This window comes from Numenius arquata, chromosome 10, assembly GCF_964106895.1.
Source record: "Numenius arquata chromosome 10, bNumArq3.hap1.1, whole genome shotgun sequence".
In the NCBI taxonomy this organism is placed as follows: domain Eukaryota; kingdom Metazoa; phylum Chordata; class Aves; order Charadriiformes; family Scolopacidae; genus Numenius; species Numenius arquata.
The window spans coordinates 18,301,919-18,322,929 of record NC_133585.1 but is presented as its reverse complement, the minus strand read 5'-3'; the positions used below and the strand labels follow the sequence as shown (position 1 = coordinate 18,322,929).

Below are 21,011 nucleotides of genomic sequence, written 5' to 3'. Positions count from 1 at the left end.
AGGTTGCTGTTTCCTCTTTAAAGGAAAAAAAAAAAAAAAAAGACATGTTAAACCCAAAGCTGGCAAGAGAAATGGATGGGAGAGGAGAGGTAATGAGGAGGAGTCACTCGGAACCAAGCACTGGAACAGAAGATAATCCAGGAAAATGCAGCATGGGTTGCTCTGAGGAAGGAGGAAGGAACCAGGAAGAAAGGCGGAAGAGGAGGAAGGGATAAAGGGGACAAAGGTGGACCTGTAGGAGCAAGGAAGATGCACATACACACAAGAAAACAAACAAACAAAAATACAGGCATTAAAATAACAGTGAAGGTATCAGCTTGGTAGCACAAGGTCAGGGTTTACACTTTTTCAGCTGGGTTACTTGAAAGGCCGTCTGTTCCCAATTGCTGCCCAGTGTCACGATCCTGTCTCTCCCTGTCCCCAAGTGTATGCAGTACTCGCACACCAAACAAAGGGCAGCAGGAGCATTTCTGGGAGCACTGGGCTGCCTAAAGTAATGAAGAGGACTTTGGCAAATGGTTGGGAGCTTAACAAAGTAGATCCTCCTTTTTGATGTGTTTAACACTGAAAATCTTCATATTCAAGTGCTATGCATACTGCTACTGTCTAAAAAGAGAGAGAGGCATTTCTAACCAACACACCTCCGGCTTCCCAAGAGGCGGATGTTGTATCCCAGCCCCTTGTGGAACAGGTCAGAAGTGAAGTGTTGCCTTCCCTTTTTCACTTCGCAGCTTTCTTCTTCATTTTGAAGTCTCCTGGCTGAACTGTCACCACAGTTTTGCCAGTGGTTGGGAGATCCTGTCCCACGCTTCTGAGGAGGTTGTGACACAGAAGCCCCATGTCCCACAGTAGGGGAGAGCTAGCGGACAGCTGGGGATACTGGGCTGCAAAGCAAGTCCTGGGGAACCAGCACTGTGTCCAGTTCTGCTAAATGCTACCTGTCAGATGTCTCTGATTATTTCAAAGGGAGGGAGGCATTCAGACAAAACAGCTGTGTAAAGGGGACTCACCAAAACTGTGATGTTTAACTCCTGTAAGGAGGCCACAATTTTTGAAGAGGGGCAGGAGCGAGGGGAACCACCTGTACAAAGGCTCGGTGGGGAAAAGTGGTATTTTCTAGGATCCTGCCTAGTGCAAAGATATTGCACTTGCTCATTTACAGTCTCAAGTTTCTCACCCTTTTTTTCATTTCAAAATATTGGTTGCAGTGAGGCAAAGTGCATGCACGCTTCAAGGGGTCAGCAAAACTTCCCACTCGTGCTTTCCAACTCATCTTCTAAGTGCAGTTTCTCCCAGTCTTCATTTGTTTTTTTGCGAGAGCTCAGAGAAATCCTACGCAGCTAGTGAAAGATCCTTCTTTTTAAAAAGCCACCAAGTTCAAAAACCAACTGAAAAAGTCCAGGAATTCTGTTGAAGTTATGCTTTTGTTTAGAAGCCACACAAACAAAACAAAATGTATCTCAGTGAAGAGGAAGTTAGGAAGCAAAGCCAGAAATGCAATGATTAAAGAAGGGGAGAACTTTGGAGCTCCCATGAAACTTGGACCTTTCTCCCCTAGTTTAAAATGCCAATTGGCTACTGCTTTCCAAAACTGCCCATTCTGTGCAGAGTAAGGTCAGAAAGATATTGCAGATAAAGGACAGAGAACACTCACTACGTATCAAAAAGCAAATTCATATAATGAAATCACCACACGGACACATGCACTATAAAAAAAAAATTAACTTTACGTTTTTAGATAAACTTAGGTGATACCAGAGTCTTATGAAGAGAAGGTGGATGTGTGAGTACGTGCATAAAGTATATACAAAATACTATACCGAACTGCTTAACATTTTTATACAATCTTAATCTTACAAAGATTCTTAATCCAGAAGTCATTTACATTTCTAAATATAAATTATATTCAATTATAGCTCTCAGCTGTTTTTATCAAAAAGATTCAGAGCCATAACAGGCAAGAAATTCCTTATGTTGTGGAAAACCTGATGAAAAAGCAAGGAGCTTCTCAACATGCACTTTTTGGTAACGTTTATCCTTCTATAACACAGGTAGTATGACAGAAAAGCAGCCACTCATGTTATTGGTTTGGACCTAACTCTCACCATCACATCCATTCAGGACAATGCCTGAGGAGACTTCACATCTGATTCTTTAAGGTAGGTGAATTTAATTTATCTTTTCCAAATTTCCATCTTCCAAATTCTCTGGAGGATCATTTGCTAGAGAGCAACCTTCTTTTTCATGCTTCAAGGGGAATTTAAAAAGTAACATAGTAAGATTCGCTGGCTCCACCTCAGTTAATTCTCATGGGAATCCCTATACGCATCAGTAAATAGACGAGCAGGATTTCCTAAAGCGTGCCACATTGACCTAACTCTACTACACATGAAGTCCCGTGCTTCAGTGAGAACAGAGCTATGACAACAATGAACACATTAGAAAATCCCTCCTATAGCTTTCAGATGTACCGCAACGCTTCAGGTGATTATATGAACTACAGGTATCACCTTTTAAAATACAAGTTTGTAAAGTAACTCCTATGAAGGTCTAGCAGACAGAATTACACGCTAGCTACTTGAGGTTGCTCAGGAGTTAACCGGTCTAACATGAAGACATTAGTAACTCAACACAAGGAGTTTGCTTGGTAACTTACCCGGATTCCTTTGTCACCAGGTAGACCTTGTAAACCCTGAAATACATCAACACAAAAAAAGAAATATTTTAAAACAAGTAGGTCCCATTGTATCCCCACTCAAAAAGAACATGTACCCAGGAGTTTGTTTATTTGTTTTCCATTTGTACCAATTGCTCTATGGTAAAAAAACCCAAACGCCAAAATCCCAGCTTTTCCAGCAGACAACATCCTCTTCACCTCCATTAGGCCACCCAGGCTGTAAAACCACTACTACTACTTTAAATGTTCTTCAGATAAAAACCAAACCAGTTTAGAGAATGCAGTCCCTGAAAAAAAGCATTCAGGGGCTTTTTTAACACAAAAAACTTCCTTTTTTTTCCTGTTAAACAGCAAAGCAGCTCCATAATTACATAAAACTGAGTTCCACCACCAGCCCCATTTTGCAAAAAGTCATCCCAAACAATGGAAGTAACCTCCCTGAAGGCAGCTTTTGTCACTGTGATGACAAGACAGGGCCCCCTCAGACAAGTGGAAGGCAGGTACCCAAGCTAGGAAAAGGTAAATCGAGCAGATGTGCTCAAAAGCAGCATTTTGGACTAAGATACATATCCTGGGAATCCCGTGCAGCTTCTTTTGGTAGTTTGAGGACCGAGGTGAATTAACAGCTTCCCTTCAGCTTCTTCTGCCTCATTCTGAATCATTCCTCTGAAGCTACCAGGCTCTTCCTGTTGCTCTGTAGTGTACCTAAGCTTGTAACTTTGGTTCTTGAACACCTAACCTAGCTGAAACGGCAAATGCTGTATTACAGCAGCATCTGAAGCTATCAACCACAGCGAGGAAATGGGCACGGTAGGCAATGAATCCCATACTTACAGGAAGCCCTGCTGGCCCCATTGGTCCAACAACTCCAGGATCTCCTTTACTGCCCTGAAATGGAGACAAAAAGAGTGTTACGTTCCTATTCAGTACAAACTGGCAGCACAGCATTACTATAGAAGGGAAGTAAAGGACCCATTTCAAAGCGCCTAAAAACCCCACAAATGAGATACTCAAAAACCAAAGAGGACCAGCTGAGGGTCATATACATACAAGGAGAAAGCAGTTCCAGCTCTAGAAAAACCTAGAGCTTCTCTATCCCAGAGAGCCGTGATATCTTCAAAGAAGTTACAGAGCATTGGTCAGTTCTGAAACAAACTCACCCTTTCTCCTTTTGGTCCTGCTGGTCCCGAAACCCCAATTGGTCCTGGAGTACCCTGTAGTTGTAGGAAGGAAAACGCATCAGGACATTTTTATTCTAGGGCCTCATTAAAGCCAGGAGACACTGTTGCTCCTTTAGGAAAAAGCACAGCTCGGAAGGACAGTCTGGTGGTGGAAGGCATCTAGCACCACTACAGCTTTCAGTGTTGGTAGCGATGGATTCGAAGCAGTTGTGGTAGGCAATTTGGAGAACACGGAAACTGCTACCTTAGATCACACCAGCACCATTTTGAGGAGCCTTATTTTTAATTTTGAAGCTATCTCTTGGCAATTGTTACAGCAGGCATTTCTACCAGTTCCACAGGAGGGAATTTTTTTTTCTCTAGTTTGTATCAGACAAGGCTGAAAGCTGTAGCAGAATAAAGGCCATTTAGATATATGATAAGCAATTTCCTTTTCTTTATTTGCTTATTTTCTTTCCCACCCCCGGCATCAGCTGAGTTGAGCAAAAATGAAAGAGTGTGGTTACTTGGTGGCAGGCCAGCCAGTCAGGCATGCAAGCTGACAGACACCATGCTGCAGAGAGGAATGCAGATGCGTACAGAGACAGATGCAAACTATGAGGGGGATCATTCAGTCCCAGTCCCTCTGTTCCCTTTTCGCCATTTATGTCACTCCACCAGGCTCTTCATCATGCTAACGGGAAACCCCAGTCTTTTGATCTGGGAATTTGTTCTACAATTCCTTCATGGAGCCTTGATAAAGGGATCCTTTTGAAGCCCATTACCTGCCTCCTAGGAAGGACAAAGGAGGAAGCTTCCTCAATAGGGAAGTCTTTTTCTAACAGCCTTTAAGGAAAAGGGTGTTGCACGTTTTAACGTGAGCTCGCAATCCTTAGTCACTGAAGTAACCCCTCCAATTTGAGCAGGATGAGTCATAAGTCATTAACTTCAGACAAATTAAGATCCGCAGAATGTAAGCGGAGGGGTAGTTCATGTAGCACACAACTTCAGTGCAGCAAAGGAAGTAAGAAAAATCAGGCCCTCCTTAGATTCGTGCTCAGGAGTTCACATCATGGAAATCTTAATTGCCTGCACGTATGCATCATTTTAACATCATTTAGTGCAGTGAAATACATTGCCATCTCACCTGCACGTTTATAAAATTAAACCTACAATTTCCCCAAACAAGTGGGTGTATAAGCTGCCATTCCGATTCTGTTCAGAAGTTAGAGCAGCTGAATTATTTCCAGTTACGCTGAGGAGAAAAAAATTGCTTTTTTCTTTTTAGATAACCAAATGGATTGTCCATGGGTGATGCATGATTTCCTGAGAGGGATTAAAAATATTTCACCCTTATTTAACAGCTTTTGCCCAAGGATAGCAGAACGGTTTGCAGAACCAGGTTAGCATTACTTGTCTCATTCTGAATTTGACACATTGAGCGGCATAGGCACAAGGAGTCTCTTTCCTTTGTATCTCACAGTGAGTTAGCAACAAGACAGGGGAATCTTGCATCTTCCTGCTCCACTCTTAAATGTCGCTACCTCTCAGATGTATATACTAGACCGGAGCGCACCCCACCACCCCCATGTATGTGGGACTAAGGAAAGCACGTGCAGAGTTGCTGAAGGTGCGTGGCATTCTGCTGCTGAGAGGCGAAGGGCTAGTCCTGCTTGCAGAAGGTCTTTTAGATGCAACTTCTCCTCGTGGCGAGATGCTTACCAAGAGAGACACCTGTAAGCATACCCATGGCAATTGAACCTTAAATGTTGTGTGTGAAAACAACACACAAAGCTTTTTGCTCACAGGACAAAACCACACTAGCATTATCATGCCTAGGACAAAACTGAAGAGCTACTGTCGTGAGAAGGTGGCAAGCGAGGCTACCACGGAGAACAACAGGATAGAGACCCCTCACAATAAAGGGGACAGAACAGAGCATCATGGAACCATGCAGAGGTTTCATTCATCTTGTTATTGAGATAAAGTGGAATGAGTAGGCTGTGATTCCAGGATCCAGACAGACTCATAGCATCAAAAGAGACAAGCGCGTGACATCACTTCTCAGTCTAAGTATAACCCCTTCCCCCCCAAGCCTGCTTTGGAGAAAAGGTGGTTATTTCTGGTGTAAACAAGACTCTGGTGGAAGAGACGAGACAAATCACGATACTGGGGAGGAGGAACATCGGGTAATGGAGAAATGGAACTCACCGGTGGTCCAGGCCTGCCGTCTAAACCTGAAGCACCCTGAACAGACGGGGGAGGGTTAACAAAAACAAGGCAAGAGGGGAGAAGGGTGAGGGGGAAAGGAGAGGGGAGGGGAGAGGTGAGTGAAGCAGTGACTTGAGACAAACATATGCTTGCAATAAACAAAAATTAAGATCTCAAGGACAGGTGATGGTACTTACAAGCAAACCAACAAAAACATGGAAACACTGAATACATATAATGCTGACCTGCAATGTTCAGATCCCCTTAGGAACACAAATTTCCCTCTCTCAGTGCCACCAAGAAAACCCCTGAGGCTCTTCTGTGACAGGTGATGAAAAGGACAATGCAACAGTGGAGCTGGAACACGCATTGCCTTTGTGGCAGGCTGGGCAACACAGCTCAGGAAGAGTGACATGAAAAGCCAAGGGACCCTGGTTTCTCATGGGGCTCGCTGCTGCAGGACAGCCAGCTAGCACATTCCCTGCCACACTGATAAACTTGTCAGGATAATTGCTTCTGCTCAGCCTGTCACAAGGACCTCCTTCCCTATCCTGATACCACACACTCTTGAAGGGGTAACTGTTTACACAGAAAGCTTCCCTTTGCATTCCTCAGGGCAAAATAGGGACTGGATTTTTACTTCTCACTGCTTCACTGAGGCAGAATCCTTTGCATTTCAGCCTTCCGAAAGCATCGCTTTCTCCCCACTGGCTCTGCACAGAGCCACAGCGAATACCCTCATGACGAGCTCACTTGAGCACCTAGAGTTAGATGAGGTGCATCCACACCCTAGAAGGTAACTGCTACATGGCACAACTAAAAGAGGAAAACATTTTACAAACAAAGACATGCACATTTCAGCCAAAGTCAGGGACAAGGGATCTGGGTGATCAAACACAGGCCAAAGTCACACAGTACACAAGATGCGCTTTGCAGTGCTGGTTTCCAGGCGGTACGTTCAGCAAAAGGAGAGGGTGTGCTCTGCCACCAGTGCCTTTTATGAGGAGAGAGCTCGGGGGCTGGCAGAGCAACTGGATGGGACTGAGTTACCACTAATTCATTATCGGCTGTCAGCTCAGACCGTGGGTGAAGAGATTTTTACCAGATGCGAGCCAGGAGCTTCACAAAGTCTTCAGGTTTGTATCTAAAGCACCTGTAGCTTCTTTATAATTCTGCCACAATTCCTCCTTGCTAAGCTAAGCAGCGCACTAACACTAGTCCAGGGTGACAGAGCTCACATACAGCAGGGAACACAGCAGGCTTCTACCCAGTCAGGGAAAGCACCGATTCCATTGCAGAAGTGATAGGGAAGTATTGCCTAGTGAAGCAGCTGGATGCGTTCAGGACCACCAAGCTTTTGTACCAAGTTTGGCCCAGGTGGCAAATGGCTGGGAAGGTGTTTTCTTTTCCACACTTTTTTGACTTCTGTTTCTGGTCATGCCCCAATGCCCTGAAGCGCAAAAAGAACCCACAGGAAAACTATTGCTTATTTTTCCCATTCCTGCAAGAAGCAGGAAAAATTGAAGTGATCACCGATCTATTTAACGGATCTAAAAGATGAAGGCTCCATAAAGAAATTTGGGCTTTAAGTTTAAAAACCAAAGGCACAGTTATTTATAGATCATCTCTTTCTTTGACTTTACATATCAAATCCCTGCGTGCATCTCCTATTGAGGGATCTTTTTACAGCTGATATAAGTTTGGCTCGTAAAGCGTTGCTTGCTTCCTGGATACTTACGGGTAATCCCAGTGGCCCTCTGTCTCCTTTTTCACCCTGGGCACCCTTCTCTCCTTTCATTCCATCAATCCCTGCTTCCCCCTAAAGGAAGGATGGAGCAGAAAATAAACCCACCATAACACCACTTATATAACAAACATTCCTCCCTGTGGAGAGCACTGAAGCAGCAGAGAGACTACAAGAGGCAGCAGAGCAAGGCTTCAAGCCCGATTCTCAGCCCAATCTTCAGAAAACCAGTATCAGTCAAATGACCTTCATGTGAGGTCACTTGTTTTAAATCCATGGCAGTAGGATGAGATTCAGGCCCAGTGGGTGAAGATGGTCAAAGAGGAACTGAGCTCACTTCTGCGTTGCTCTCCCTGCTATTGCAGAGTGTGTCAGGTAAATAAAAGTAACCAGAAATTATATGATAGGGTGGTTTTACATTTTAAGGTGTGGATTCATTGGAAGTGAATGTCAGGTGTCTATAAGCTTTGGGGAAAAAAATAAAAATGGTACTGAAATATTTTTTGAAAGCCTTTTGTAAATGCAAAGGTATCAATTTCAAAATTTACAAAAAAATTCATCATCTCTTTTCCAATAGTATTCATTAAATTCTATATTAGATAGTAGTATTACACAAAAATATACCTTTTTCACAAAATCAAAATGCAACTCAAAGCTTTTCCCCCCCCCACTCCTGTTCACAAGGCATTTTAAAACACTATCTTGGTTGCATTTCGAAACGGAAGCGTCAGAAGAACCAAGTTTGCACAGAAACAGTAAGCCTGCTTGCCATGCTCTTCTACAGGTGTAGGCCAGCACGCTGCCGGCTCACTCTACCAGCAACCCAGTTACCATGTGCCACTGCCCTACGTGCAAAGGGAATAAAATGCTCTTCTCCAGCTCTACCGAAAGCCTCATTACAAAAAGACTTATTATAAATTGCAGGGATGGAACAGAAGAAGAACTTCCACACTTGGGACATCTCATTGCACCTGCTAATTAAGCCTTCATCGATCTTCTGTCCAAGAAGAAACTGGGGCAGTACTTCCTCCAACTATAATCCAGCCTGTGCTGTGCAAGGCTTTCACCTGCACTTGTTTGGCACATATTCCAAAGACAACTGCACCTTACGGAAGGTTCCCAGACACTTGATAGCAGTGGTTAGTGAGTTACAGACAAGCAAGACAGATAACTGTATCTGTAATCAACACCTGAAGAAAAGATGAATCAGGACAAATACACCATCCCCTTTAACGCCCACATAGTGCCAGTAGCCAAACACTAAGTTTAACTAGAAGAATTAAAACACTTTCCACATTTTCCAATCTTTTCCAATGATCTCAGAGGAAAAACCCAGCTCTCCTTGAACATTTCCGCTCAATCATGTTTCTAATCCAGGTACCGTTTTGGGGCAGTCAAACCAATGGTGCAGGCTGAGCATAAACATATTTAGACGGAGATTAGAAAGCTTCTGATCTCCAAGAACGGTGAAGTTCTTGAGTTGCTTTACAGCATGATTTAGGGGGTATAGAACCTGGCTAATTTTAAGCTAGAGCTCAGTTACTTCAGATTGTATGATAGGCTGTCCATCCTGTGGTACAGACCCTCACCCTTCAGACAAAGATTTCAACTATGTTCTCATGGGAAGATTTCCAAAGGCCAGTGGCTTCCCACTTCTCTAGGTGAAAACTGAGAAAAGTTACTGGTTTTCTGGGTCCTAAAGTGAGAGCTGCCAACCCATTTCCTTCACGAAAATATTCAAAAGATGGTAAACAACATTTGCAAGCTAAGAAAGTTGTTACTGAAAAATTCTTGCACCTGGGACAGTCTAGTAGATTTTCAGGATGTAAAGTTTCACAGACTTACCTTCGGTCCTGGGAGGCCCTGAAGACCCTGTATTCGGGATGAGAGACAAAAATATGAGTCATGTTTAAGGATGTGCTTTAAAACCCAGGTGTCCCAGTTCAGTGTGCAGCACAGAGCTTTTGTTTTGACACACAGAGGGCACAAATGTTTAGCCCAGAGGCCTCTTTATTTGGGTAAAGGGCACTTCATGTACCATTCTCATCTGGTTGTGAGGAGGCTTTCGCCAAGAACAACCTGGCAGCAGGCCAGGCTTGCTATTAAGACCATTTTTGCAGTTGATCCCTTTAATCCCATCCATCCCCTCTTGCGACTGTCTTCCCTTTCATCTCAGACTAACGTAACCTTCTCTCTTTTCCTACCCAGCCCCATCACAGCTCTGACCTACCCTGGGGGGTGGTTTTGGAAGCGATACTAAGCATGTTCCTGTTTCAACGCTGTAGTATTTCTGGCTGTTTTCTCCACCGAGAATCCTCCCCAACCGCTTCCCGCTCTATCCTCATTCCCCGTGCCTTGCCCCTCAGGTGAATCACTCAAAACTTACTGGTGGTCCTGGTGGGCCTTGGGGTCCAGGAGGGCCAGATATCTAGAAAGCAATGCAAGAGAAGTCACTGTTGTAATCTGCTGTCCTCAGCAGGTAAGGGGGAACTACTCAGAGGGGAGACAGGGTAGAGGGTATAGTTGAGCTCTACCAGGCTTGGAAACCTGGATTCCCCTTAAGGACTACGTTAGGAAGTGACAGCAATCCAGGGCAGAGTGGCTGAGAAACAGCAGCAGGACTCTGGGGAGGGTTATGCAGCAGTTGCAGAGATTTAGGAGGAAGGAGAGCAGTGAAATTATTATTTTTATTTTTTTTTTTTCAGAAAAAGGTCCATTTCCACTTCTCTACTTCTGTTCCTGCAAGGAGGCACAAGGTCAACAGCTAACAGCTGTTTCAAAAGACAGGAATGAAGGTAGCTGGCTCCACACACACAGAAGAGTGTATTGATAGCCTGTGGGACTCCTTGCTGCAGGGCAGTACAAAAGCTAGGGGTGAGCTTTGAGGACAGAAAGGATAAATTAATGAACCCAAAAACTATTGAAAAATATATATATATGTGTAGAAACACACAAGTATTGTTCAGGAAATTCCTTTACCACAAATGCCAAGGAAAATATTTGCTATGCTTTCTGTGATCTATTCTTCCCTAGGCACTCATTGATTGCTTGTCAGGAGCCAGATAGTTCTTGTGTAAGTGGAAAGTAGGACATCAAGAGTGAGAGGTGGCTGGCAACTCAATCCCACAATATGAAGCTTGCTGTCCGCAATGAAGGGTGTGCCATAAGAGGGGGGGACGTGCGGGTTTCCAGCAGCACTGCTGCCAAATCATCCCTGCCTTATTGCCGAGATTGCAGAAGGAAAATGAGAAAGGTGACCTACCGATTCTCCTGGATTTCCTTTGTCACCACGCTCCCCAGGCTCGCCCTTCTCTCCCTGCACACAACAGACCCTGTCACCACCAGCAGTACCCTGGAGTCTCAACCCATAGAAGCCATCTGTGAACCACCCATGTGCTGACAAGCAGCAGTTCCCCAAAGGAGGAGCGGGAACATATCGTTTATTTCACGAAGAGTTCACCTGTGGCTCTCGTGCACCTCTGCTTCCAGAAGAGACATCCTACAGAGGGGGAGGCCTCCAAGATCAGTATCTCTGCACAAGGGGAGTGCCACAGGGCTTTGTTTTGCCTTTCCCCAACAGCCGCCTGGCACCTCTCTGCTGCACTACAGCTTCCAAGGGAGGGAGCACAGCAAGCAGGTCAGCAATGGTACCGTGCTGCCAGCAAACTGGGCTGACTTAACCACACAGGCTCTGCAGGAAGCTGCCAGAGCCAGCACCTCCAGGCAGCAACAGGAGCAGATGCCCAAATGGCCCCCTGCCTGCTGCTGGAGACCCAACGGACATCTGCTGACACCCAAACGCCTAGCTCTAAGGAGTAGAGGTCTGAGGCTTCCGAGGTATTCAGTGCTTTGGGAAATGAACCCTTGTGTGTTGCTCTACGCTGTTTTGGTTTTGCCAAGCAGGAAAGAACAGCCTGTCTTTTTCAGTCTTACTGTCAGTCCTGGAAGTCCAATGGGACCCGGCAATCCTGATGGTCCTGGCATCCCTTGGTCACCTCGTTCACCTTTCTCTCCAGTGGGGCCATCAAGACCCTATGGATCAAGAAAGATTTGTGGATTTTATGCAAGACTAAAGTCAGGCAGGCATACAAGACATCATTGCAAGAGCTGAGATTGGCTCTGGTCATCCCAAGAACACACTGAAAACCCAGGACAACCATGAGGTGCCCAGGAAAATGCAAAGCTTCGCTAGTATTGAAACTGGATGTGCAAATGCCTGAATATCCTCCTGTTGTTGTGGATGTGCCAGTCCCCAGAGCAGGGATGGGGACTGCTTTCCTGCCTCCAAGTTCTGCTCACGGTTATGCAGCTTGCTGGAGTCGGTGCTAGAAACCACTCCCCAATAGCCAGCTGTTGTGACAGCACAAGTTTTATCCTAGTAATCTAGTAAAGAGGCAAAAACTCATTGCATAAAACCCTCTTGACTAGTGCTGGGGACACAGAAGTTGCGACAGACTGAAGCTGGGAGACTGGGCACTCTGCCCCAGTTAGCGGCAGGGATGTAAGGGGTTACCCCATGCAGTTGCCCTCCTAGGAGGGTGTGTGTGCTGGTACCTCAGCTGCCTTGCTCATAGTCAAGCCTGCTTGCTCACAGCAGCATTTCAGGTTAAGCAACATGCCAGGCAGCAAGCTAAGGAAGTGACACAATGCCCAGACAGCAGGGCAGGCAGCTGGGGACAGCTGCCCCAGCAAGGTGGACAATACATCTGCCAGGGAGCCAAGACCTTGCTTCTGTATTGGTACGCTTCATACAGCAGCGATGAGGTGCCTCCAGCACCTGCCTTGGGGGGCTCTGAGGTATCTGAGAAGTCCCAGGGCCTTGACCCATAACCTGGAGCAGTGCTCCAAGAGGCTTCAATTTACTTACTGGTGAGCCTGCTTGTCCTGGCTCTCCTTTATCGCCCTTATCTCCTGTGGCCCCGATGTGGCCCGGCTCTCCCTTTATTCCAGGTGGTCCATCCTTTCCTGGCAGTCCATGAGGGCCAGGGGGGCCCATTTCTCCAGGCTTGCCACGTGGTCCCTAAAAGAAATCCACACAACAGAGTGAAACACTTACAGATAAGAGCAAGGTTACTCCTGCAGAGCGACTCCCTGGCCCAGAGCCTCTTTCACTGCTCATTCTCTCACCCACAGTAACACCATTTGAGGAATCATGGGAGGACAAAGTAGATTTTCCATGCTATCCAAGCTGCTCCTTATAAGTTAGGACTTTGATAAACCTTTAATGCTCATTTTTGTGCAGCAAAATACTTTTTTCCCCTGTGGGAAAAGCAACTGTGGAATGTCAGCAGCAGAGATATAACACAGTAATTTCAGATAAGACCCCTGAAGGAAAGAGCAATCCACAGAGGCACTGTGTCTTACCTTTTCTCCGTCATGGCCTGGAGGACCCGGCAAGCCAATTTCACCCTGAAACACAAAGTTGTTACTTTGGCAGTTCAAAAGCAGCCATTCTGACTCCTTCTACATTCATTGTGATGATGAGGGGTGGGAATCACAGAAACCGTCTGCAGGAACTGTAGTAACTAATAGCCTCAGGAAAAAAAACCAACACGGAAACCCCTGTTGAAACAGTACATTTTGTGACTTCTTAACAATTTCACCAGCCTGTTTATCCTGACTGATAGCTCACAGCCCCAGTGCTTATAACATAGTCCCCAACCAACACAATCCCCGCAGAGAGATCAGTTTCCATAAGCTGCTTCCTAAAGGGGAGGGCAAGTAGAAAGGATCCATCGTCTTTCAGATAAGGCATTATCATTGTGGGAAAATAAATTTTCAGGATATCGTCCATGAGGAGGAGTGGTAGAGGCCAGCAGGACAGTCTGGTGGTGCTGGACAGGGAGAATAGGAGCATTGGGGAGGGTTGTGGCAGGGGGAATTCTCCCTGGATCACTCATGTGTTTCCCTTAGATCTGCAAGTGCCCAACTGAGCAAATACCTTCTGTCCTGGTGGCCCTGGAGGTCCAGCCACACCTGGAAGTCCTGGGGGTCCCTAGATAAAGAAAAACTCATTTTCAGATTATCTTCACCACTTTTATTTTCATGTTTTGAAACCAAACAACTATTCTGAGTTTAAGGGGAAATCGCAGAGGAATTTTCCCAAGGACTCCTAAAATTTTATTTGCTTAGGAAGCTGAGCAATGGAGAGGCCTGAGTGAGCAGCAGGACAGGCCAAAGTGAGTTGTAGGTATATGTGTATTTCTTTCCATTTTTATGGAAGAAAATGAAAATTACCGCAGCTATCTGCTCCTGAAAGCGAGATGAACGTAACGAGGTTTTCCCTTCCTATCTGTAAAAGTAGATATTCAGAACAGAGACCATAGGAAACACTGTACTGCTTAGATCCCAAGCACAGCTTAAGCAGAGCTAAACAGCACTAGTATTTGGAGCAGATTTCCTGATCACCCTTGGCAGCCACCACTTTAAGGAGACCTAGGGAGCAGTTTGGCCTAGCAAGTGGTGCTGCTTACACCCATTTTGTGCTGCCCTGTAATACTGCGTTTTAAAAATCCATCTTTTTTCCTAACCAGGTTTCTTGTCTTGAGATACAAAGTACAAGGACGCTTTTTCCCTTATTCTGGTTCAAAAGAGCTACTTTGCTTCTCTTTGTCTTCAAAGGGCTTGTAGTCACTGCTGTTTTGAATAATCAGTTTTGTACAGGACTGCTATGTCAAGTTACACTTATCAATGGTGAAAATACATCCTCCCCTCCCATCACAGAAAGTGTCCACCACAGACTGCCAGTAAAAGCTTTCATGCAAGGCACCCAAGGTCTCCTTTTTCTCTGCTTCGGTCAACCCCGCCCTTGCTTGTCCCTGCCTCTTCTGAGCAGCATCTCTTAAAGCAGAGAAATAATGGGCTTGATTAGGATTCAAGTACCACAACCAGAAGGCAAGATGAGCTGTTCCTTCAGCTGTCAGCTACCCCAACTTTAGCTTCCAACAGCAAAGGCCAAATGTTTTAGCTGCACCTAAATTGTCAGGCCACCTGCTCAGGATGAACACATGGCTACTTGCTTCAAACCAGGCAGCAAAGCTAGGAACTCACCATCAAGGCCAAAGTTCGTATTTCCTAGAAAAAAGTGGGAAAAAAAAAAAAAAAAAAAAGAAAAATCAAAAAGGAAAGTCATTTGAAAACTCAGCTTTTTCCTGGAAGTGGTTTGTTCTCCACTAATGTAAAACCGGCCCAAACACGCAAGGAGTCTACAAAATGAACAAAAGCAAAAAACCCAGCACTGAGTCCCATGGAACCATTATTGTATGATTTTCCCCTTTTCTCAAGTAGAAGCCAGACTAACTCAGAGCTGGGCACAGCCACTCGCTCACCGCAGACCATCAGTACACACTTCCGAGGAAGCTCTGCAGTCCTTTTATTCACCATCTGCTCCAAGTCATGGGCCACTCCTGACAGGATTCTCATGACCTCTATGTCCACCAGTGTTAATATTATCAACTAAACAAGACATACGAGTATTTACCAAAACTCTACATGCAGCAAGCTGTGGGATGAAGAGGGTCATGGAACAACCAAGCACTTCCTTTTGCTGCTACTGTTGAGGATGCCAGATCTACATTGTTCCTGTGTTTCTGCATCCTCTGGGAAACAGTAAAGCAACCAGCAGTCACCTCACAGGACAGGAAGGCAGATGCTCACCTGGAGAGCTTCACTGATATTACCATCATAGTCCATCATCTCATCCTTCCCAGGCTCTCCTTTGGGGCCCTGCAAAATACCATCTCTTTAGCCAGGGCTTGGGGATTGGCCCTTCCCATGGGCTACTCAGAGCTGCAGATCACCCTGAAAGGGCATCTCAGAGGAGCCTGTTTCATGAGCCTCTAGTTTTGCATTTATTGACTAAAGCTCTTGAAAGCACGTTTTATAGAGGAAACACTACCAAAGTGTAGCCAGACAAGCACAGATTATGGGACCATCAAAGCTGGCAGGTGTGGTAAGTGGTGAAGTTGAGGCCAGAATCCAGGAACTGGATCGTCTGACCCATTGTCAGACTTGGGCATGCATCAAACAGCCTCCTGCTACCCTTTGCTGACATGCCAAGGGCCCGAGTTCAGACTGGGATGTCCAAACCAATCTCTTCCTACAAAGTATTCGCCTGGGGTGGCTCAGAAGACTTTTCCTCACCCTGAGGTGGGTGTATCTTCTGATGAGGGTATGGAGTGGCAAAACAGCCTGTCTCAAACTCAGCCATTGCCCAGCTATAAGCACTTTTAGTGATGGTGAGAACATCTGTCAAGAAAGCAGAGGCCCAATCTAGACTGTCAGTGTGGTCTCACTATCCTGAGATCCCTTTGAAGGGCCAAAACTCTTCAAGTGTTAGTGAAGGGACACCTACCCTTGGGCCCATGGGTCCCTGGTCTCCCGGTGAACCAGGTTCCCCCTGTAACAAGAAGAACATGCCGTTAGCAAAGCCTATCCCTTCACTTGCTCAGACTCCAGGAATTGTACTCTGCTAGTCCTCTGAAACAGTCTGGGACTAAACAGCTCAGTTTTAAAATGCTTCTTTTCAGCTAAGTTTTGTACATGTAGGAACAAGTTTGCAGCTACTGAACTTGGAGCGGGCTTGTGCAGAAGCTCTGTACCTTTTCCCCCCGTGACCCTGCAGCACCAGGCCGGCCAACGTCACCAGCTTCTCCCTGAGAGAAAGAGAAAGGGAAAGGGATGGGTTTGTATTGCGTGGAGGGGCTGGGACTCCAATGCTGGCTTTGCATTTCCAGGAGGAAGAACTGCACCAGCCAAGCACCCCTGCCACGCCACATCTTCTCAGGTAAGCCAAAACTCCTGCTGTGACTTCACACCAGGTGTCCTTCTCCAGCGCAGAGTATTCAGCGTGAAGGAAAACACCCAGTTCAGACCCAAAGTAAGTGCACAGGAGGGTTATTCCAAATACATCTGAGATAGGGCTTCAGATTTAAGTGTTCTTGGTGTCCTTTGCCAAGGGGCAGGATTTTACTGCTGCTCCTTAAGGAGGCAGAAGAGGAAGGAGAGAGGAGACTTGGAGGGCCTCCATTCTGCCTTGGGTACCACAGGACTAGGGGCTGTCATTGATTCTGAGCAACTGGTTTCTTACAGAACCTAGAGGGAATTATTTGAGCACAAGGAGGGTATTTTCCTCCCAGAAACAGAGTTTACAAGTTCTCTCACTTTCAGCATTTAAAACAACAAACTAAAACACCCTGCAGAACCTGATATCCCTTCAGCAGGTAATCAGAGGTGGGCACAGATGAATGCAACCTTTGCCCCTTCCTGCGCACCTCGTGCTGGGCACAATCCCTCACAACACACAACTCACTGGAGGTAAAAACACTCACCTTTGGTCCAGGGGGCCCAGGCAAACCAGGAGGGCCAGGTTCTCCTTTGCCTCCCACCAGGGCGTTCTCAGCATTTCCCTTCTCTCCCTGTTTGCAAGGAAGAACAAACCACATGTCACGGCTCAGTCTCTCCATCTCCATAATTTCACTTGCCAAACTGTTGGCTTAGAGACGGAGGGCCCAAGACAAGGTCCATCAGCTGGCCTCTTGATAGCCCGGAAACACCACTGCTCCAGAGCCACCAGCTGTCCAGGAACCACACCAGTATAGTTCTGCCTGGGGACTCCACCTAGAGCCCTGCCACAGCTATCCTCAATCCCTCTGGCTGCAGTGCTGCTTCTCAGCCCCTATTCCCCAGGGCCACAATAAAGCTGCTTGTGGACAGACCTCATCCCTGGGCCTCCACTTTGAACACAACTGTTTTCTTCTACTGATGAAATTGAGCTGATAAAACCACCTTATGATGGCTTTTTTTGGTTTGTCTCCCTCCGGAGCTGTAGGCATCAGCCAGACGGTCAGCCCTGCAGGGCACATCATTTGCACCGAGCAGATACAAAGGCAGTTAACAGGAAAGCTTTGCTTGCACCAAGTTGCCATTACACCCTCATCCTTTCCCGAAATGGCCACTGTCATTCAGTGCACTGTCCCCTTTCCCAAAGAAAAAGCACCCTGTGAAAGCCTGACTTAAAAGGTATGACTTCTGTCCACATCTCAGAGCACAGAGAAAAGGCCACAGTTTCAGAGCTTAGCTTTAGCTGACCTGCCCTGAGTCTCTCCAAGCACAAGGATACTCTTCCAACCCAGAGCACAGCAGTGCAGCTCCCAAAAAGCCCATCTCCTCCTCATATGGAGATCTTGGAGCAGAAGGGAGGCTGAAACACCAGGTTACATCTGAGGTCATGCTTTTAAAGGGGAACACAATTCTGTGGTCACTTTCCCAGGACCACAACCTCCCCCTCACTGCAGGAAGGCACGCAGTTCCTCACAAAAAGGCATCCTTTGTGTGACCCCATCACGTCCCTGTGCTGACATCCAGCTGAGCTCTGCAGAACATGCTGCTGTACGCTGCAACAGTGACCTAGGAGTGCACGAGCTGTGCACAGCTGGCACAGCAGGGAGGAAGGAAAGGAGATGAGAGTGGCTGCCCCCCAGAAAATCAGAAAAGATACAAACCTTCGTGCCAGGGAGTCCAGGAAGCCCAGGGTCACCAGCTCGTCCTTTCTCACCCTGTTGGCCAAAAGAGACATGGTTGGGCTGACTCTGCAGGCTCTGTCCTGAAGAAGCACCCAAAGGATGAGCTGCTTCTGGTTTCAAACCCTCTTTCCCTTCCCCAGGGCATTTTACTTTAGGCATAAACAAGGCATCTTCCAGCAGTACCAGCTCGGGCCAGTGAACGTTTTCGCCTATCCTTTTGACTATCTCTGCACATCATTGCTGTTTCTCTCCAAAGGAAGGGGAGTGGGAAAGGGATCCAGGATCCTCCCCTGTGCATCTTCCTTACCACTCTGTTCTGCTAAACCCTTTCCCCTGTCAGTCCTTCAGCACAGGCTCTCCCCGTTCCATATATCCAGAGAAGCTGTTGCCCAGGGTGAATTTTATTTGGAGTGCAGGACTTTCTCCATGCCCTGATAGAATTCAGCAATTTTCACGTAAATTGTCCATTTCTTGAGTCTATCCCAGTTTTCACGCCTCCTCATCACACTGTGCATTACACTGTTTCGCTTTGGCAAAGATCTCACAGCCAACATTCCCACGCCTCTCCTGAGGGGCCTTTCCTGCTCCTGTTCCCCAACTCCAAATCCCAGTCTTAAAAAAAAAAAAGCAGCACAGTGTCTCGGTTAGCAGCCAAGCTCTGTCACACATACTGGTGGTGAAAAGCAGTGAAAACAGGAGTGGCAAAAATGGCAAAGACAGAAGATGATGGCGTAAAGCCCCTGACATGATGCCTGGAGAGCAAGGCCTGCAGGCTGAGTATGGAGAATGCCACAGGGCAGTGAGCGATGGAGGACATCCAGCACCCAGCACTCACTTGGTGAAGTGACTTTGCTTAGTTGACCATAACGTCTGGGTCATCTTTTGAATATTGGGGCTCAATTAATGGCCTTTACATTGACATTAAATTATACTCAAACTGTTCCATCCAGCTGCTAAACCCATGGTTTCCAGCTACAGTGCCCTGTTCAGAAGTCTACATTTTGCCAGGACAGAGAGCCGTATCAAAGGTTTCTGTTACCGTGACGAGATGTTTCAATTGCATCATCAGCAAAAGGTGTGTTCTTACCTGCAATCCTCACACCTCCAAGACTGAACAACTTGTACAGACCCCAAAGAACGATTCAAAACCTCTTCCCCCGCCCCCAGCAGCTGCCTAGCTCTCTCCACAATGGCAGCACACTGGATCAGCAAGGCTAGCAAAGAGTCCCTCTTGATGCCATGCTATTGCCTGCGGGGGCTGGTGCTGCACACCAGCTCTTGTCAGAGCTGCAGGGCACACATCTGACATGCAGGGGGCTTGCATCGATGCTCTAGGACCAGACATGCACTGGTGGCTCCACAGCAAATAATCAACTAGCAGCAATTTTATTTCTTTTAAGGCAATTCTAGAGTGCAGTGACCCCTTTCTCTAGGGTAATTTGTTCTCCAGCCACCTGTAAGGCCCCCACCCAGTTTTCCTTCCTTGCCAGAGCGTGCACATTGCTGCCATAAATGAATGCTTCTCTCCCTGGAAAGAAGGAAAACACTTGCAGGACCTTGTGCCCAAAGAAAAGGGTTGGCTTTTGGGGTTTTTGTAAGGATATAATTTCTAATCCTGTCCCAGGCCTCTGAATCCCTAATTCTGCCCTGCTCCGCTTTTGGTATGCTACTTTTCATTCAAGGACTAGTTTTCAATACACATGCCCATAAGGGCTACTGAAAACATCCTGTGCTGCCTGAACAGCGGTGGAAGGAAGCAGATTTCTTGGGGGGGGCGGTGGGGGGTGGTGGTGTGAGTGTCAGATTACTGATTCCTTGTTTAGGGTGCTATTTCTGGAGGCAAAAGATGCAGAATTAATCATCCCCAGAACAAGACTCACTCTCATGCTGCCCTGCCTGCCACCGGCCCCCCACCTCCTGCATGCAGGAACACGCAAACACACTTCACCAAGGGGGGTCCAAGGGCCACAAAAGGACACATAATCCCCTGCAAGCACGACAACGCAACGCAAAGCAGGCTCCCGCCAGCTCCCGCTCACAGGGAACACAGCACAGCACCCCCAGGACACCGAGCCCAAACACGCAATGTCCTACCCGCTGCCCCCTCTTCCCTGGCAAACCTGGGGGGCCCATCCTCCCTGGGACTCCAGGATCTCCCTTCGCGGAAGGGGAAGAAAAGAGACAGAGAATGTGTCTGTTATATGGCTGTGGCAGGCTGTAACATAACCCAGCAAGCCTCAAACAAGAGGAACCAGCTGTTCAGAAACCAAGCCGGCTGCTTAGTGATGGAGAGTGATGGGGTATTTTTGTACCGTGCCCACCACGGGAACTCAAACCAGGTCACGCTACACAGAGAGGGGAGACTGTGCAGGGCAGTTCACATGGTGCACGACAGAAGAGCTCCCCGCAGTAACACGGGAAGACTTCTGGTGGACACAGAAGTGCTGGGAGGCAGAAGGGGACAAGGGAAGGGGGAGAGGAAACATCCTTGCTAAGCAAAGTGTGCTGTGCATATTTTGTGGCGTAGGGAGAAGAGGAGGAAGGCAGCTGGAGGATATTCCCATCTCCACAGTCATGAGCAGGAGGGAGGGAATCTGTTTGCAGTATGGTCCCTCTCTCACTTTAGCATCACTGTATGCTACCACCATTTTGCTTACACTGGCAGGTGCCATTAGGGCCTGGATTTGGGCACTGGG

At 46.9% G+C, this 21,011-nt stretch overlaps 1 protein-coding gene across 1 annotated transcript in view; it reads right to left on the bottom strand.

Annotated features, from left to right (window-relative positions):
- Positions 1-21,011, bottom strand: part of COL13A1 (collagen type XIII alpha 1 chain) — a 61,812-nt gene that overhangs the window by 10,644 nt on the left and 30,157 nt on the right. Inside the window, exons 20-38 of the mRNA XM_074155032.1 lie at positions 20,410-20,472; positions 18,295-18,348; positions 17,122-17,208; positions 16,393-16,446; positions 16,146-16,190; positions 15,449-15,517; positions 14,843-14,866; positions 13,734-13,787; positions 13,157-13,201; positions 12,660-12,812; positions 11,726-11,824; positions 11,055-11,108; positions 10,179-10,220; positions 9,638-9,664; positions 7,787-7,867; positions 6,049-6,084; positions 3,838-3,891; positions 3,512-3,565; positions 2,657-2,692 (exon numbers count right to left, since the gene is read on the bottom strand). Coding sequence (XP_074011133.1) covers positions 2,657-2,692; positions 3,512-3,565; positions 3,838-3,891; positions 6,049-6,084; positions 7,787-7,867; positions 9,638-9,664; positions 10,179-10,220; positions 11,055-11,108; positions 11,726-11,824; positions 12,660-12,812; positions 13,157-13,201; positions 13,734-13,787; positions 14,843-14,866; positions 15,449-15,517; positions 16,146-16,190; positions 16,393-16,446; positions 17,122-17,208; positions 18,295-18,348; positions 20,410-20,472 — 1,131 coding nt within the window. The remainder of the gene's footprint in view (positions 1-2,656; positions 2,693-3,511; positions 3,566-3,837; positions 3,892-6,048; positions 6,085-7,786; positions 7,868-9,637; positions 9,665-10,178; positions 10,221-11,054; positions 11,109-11,725; positions 11,825-12,659; positions 12,813-13,156; positions 13,202-13,733; positions 13,788-14,842; positions 14,867-15,448; positions 15,518-16,145; positions 16,191-16,392; positions 16,447-17,121; positions 17,209-18,294; positions 18,349-20,409; positions 20,473-21,011) is intronic.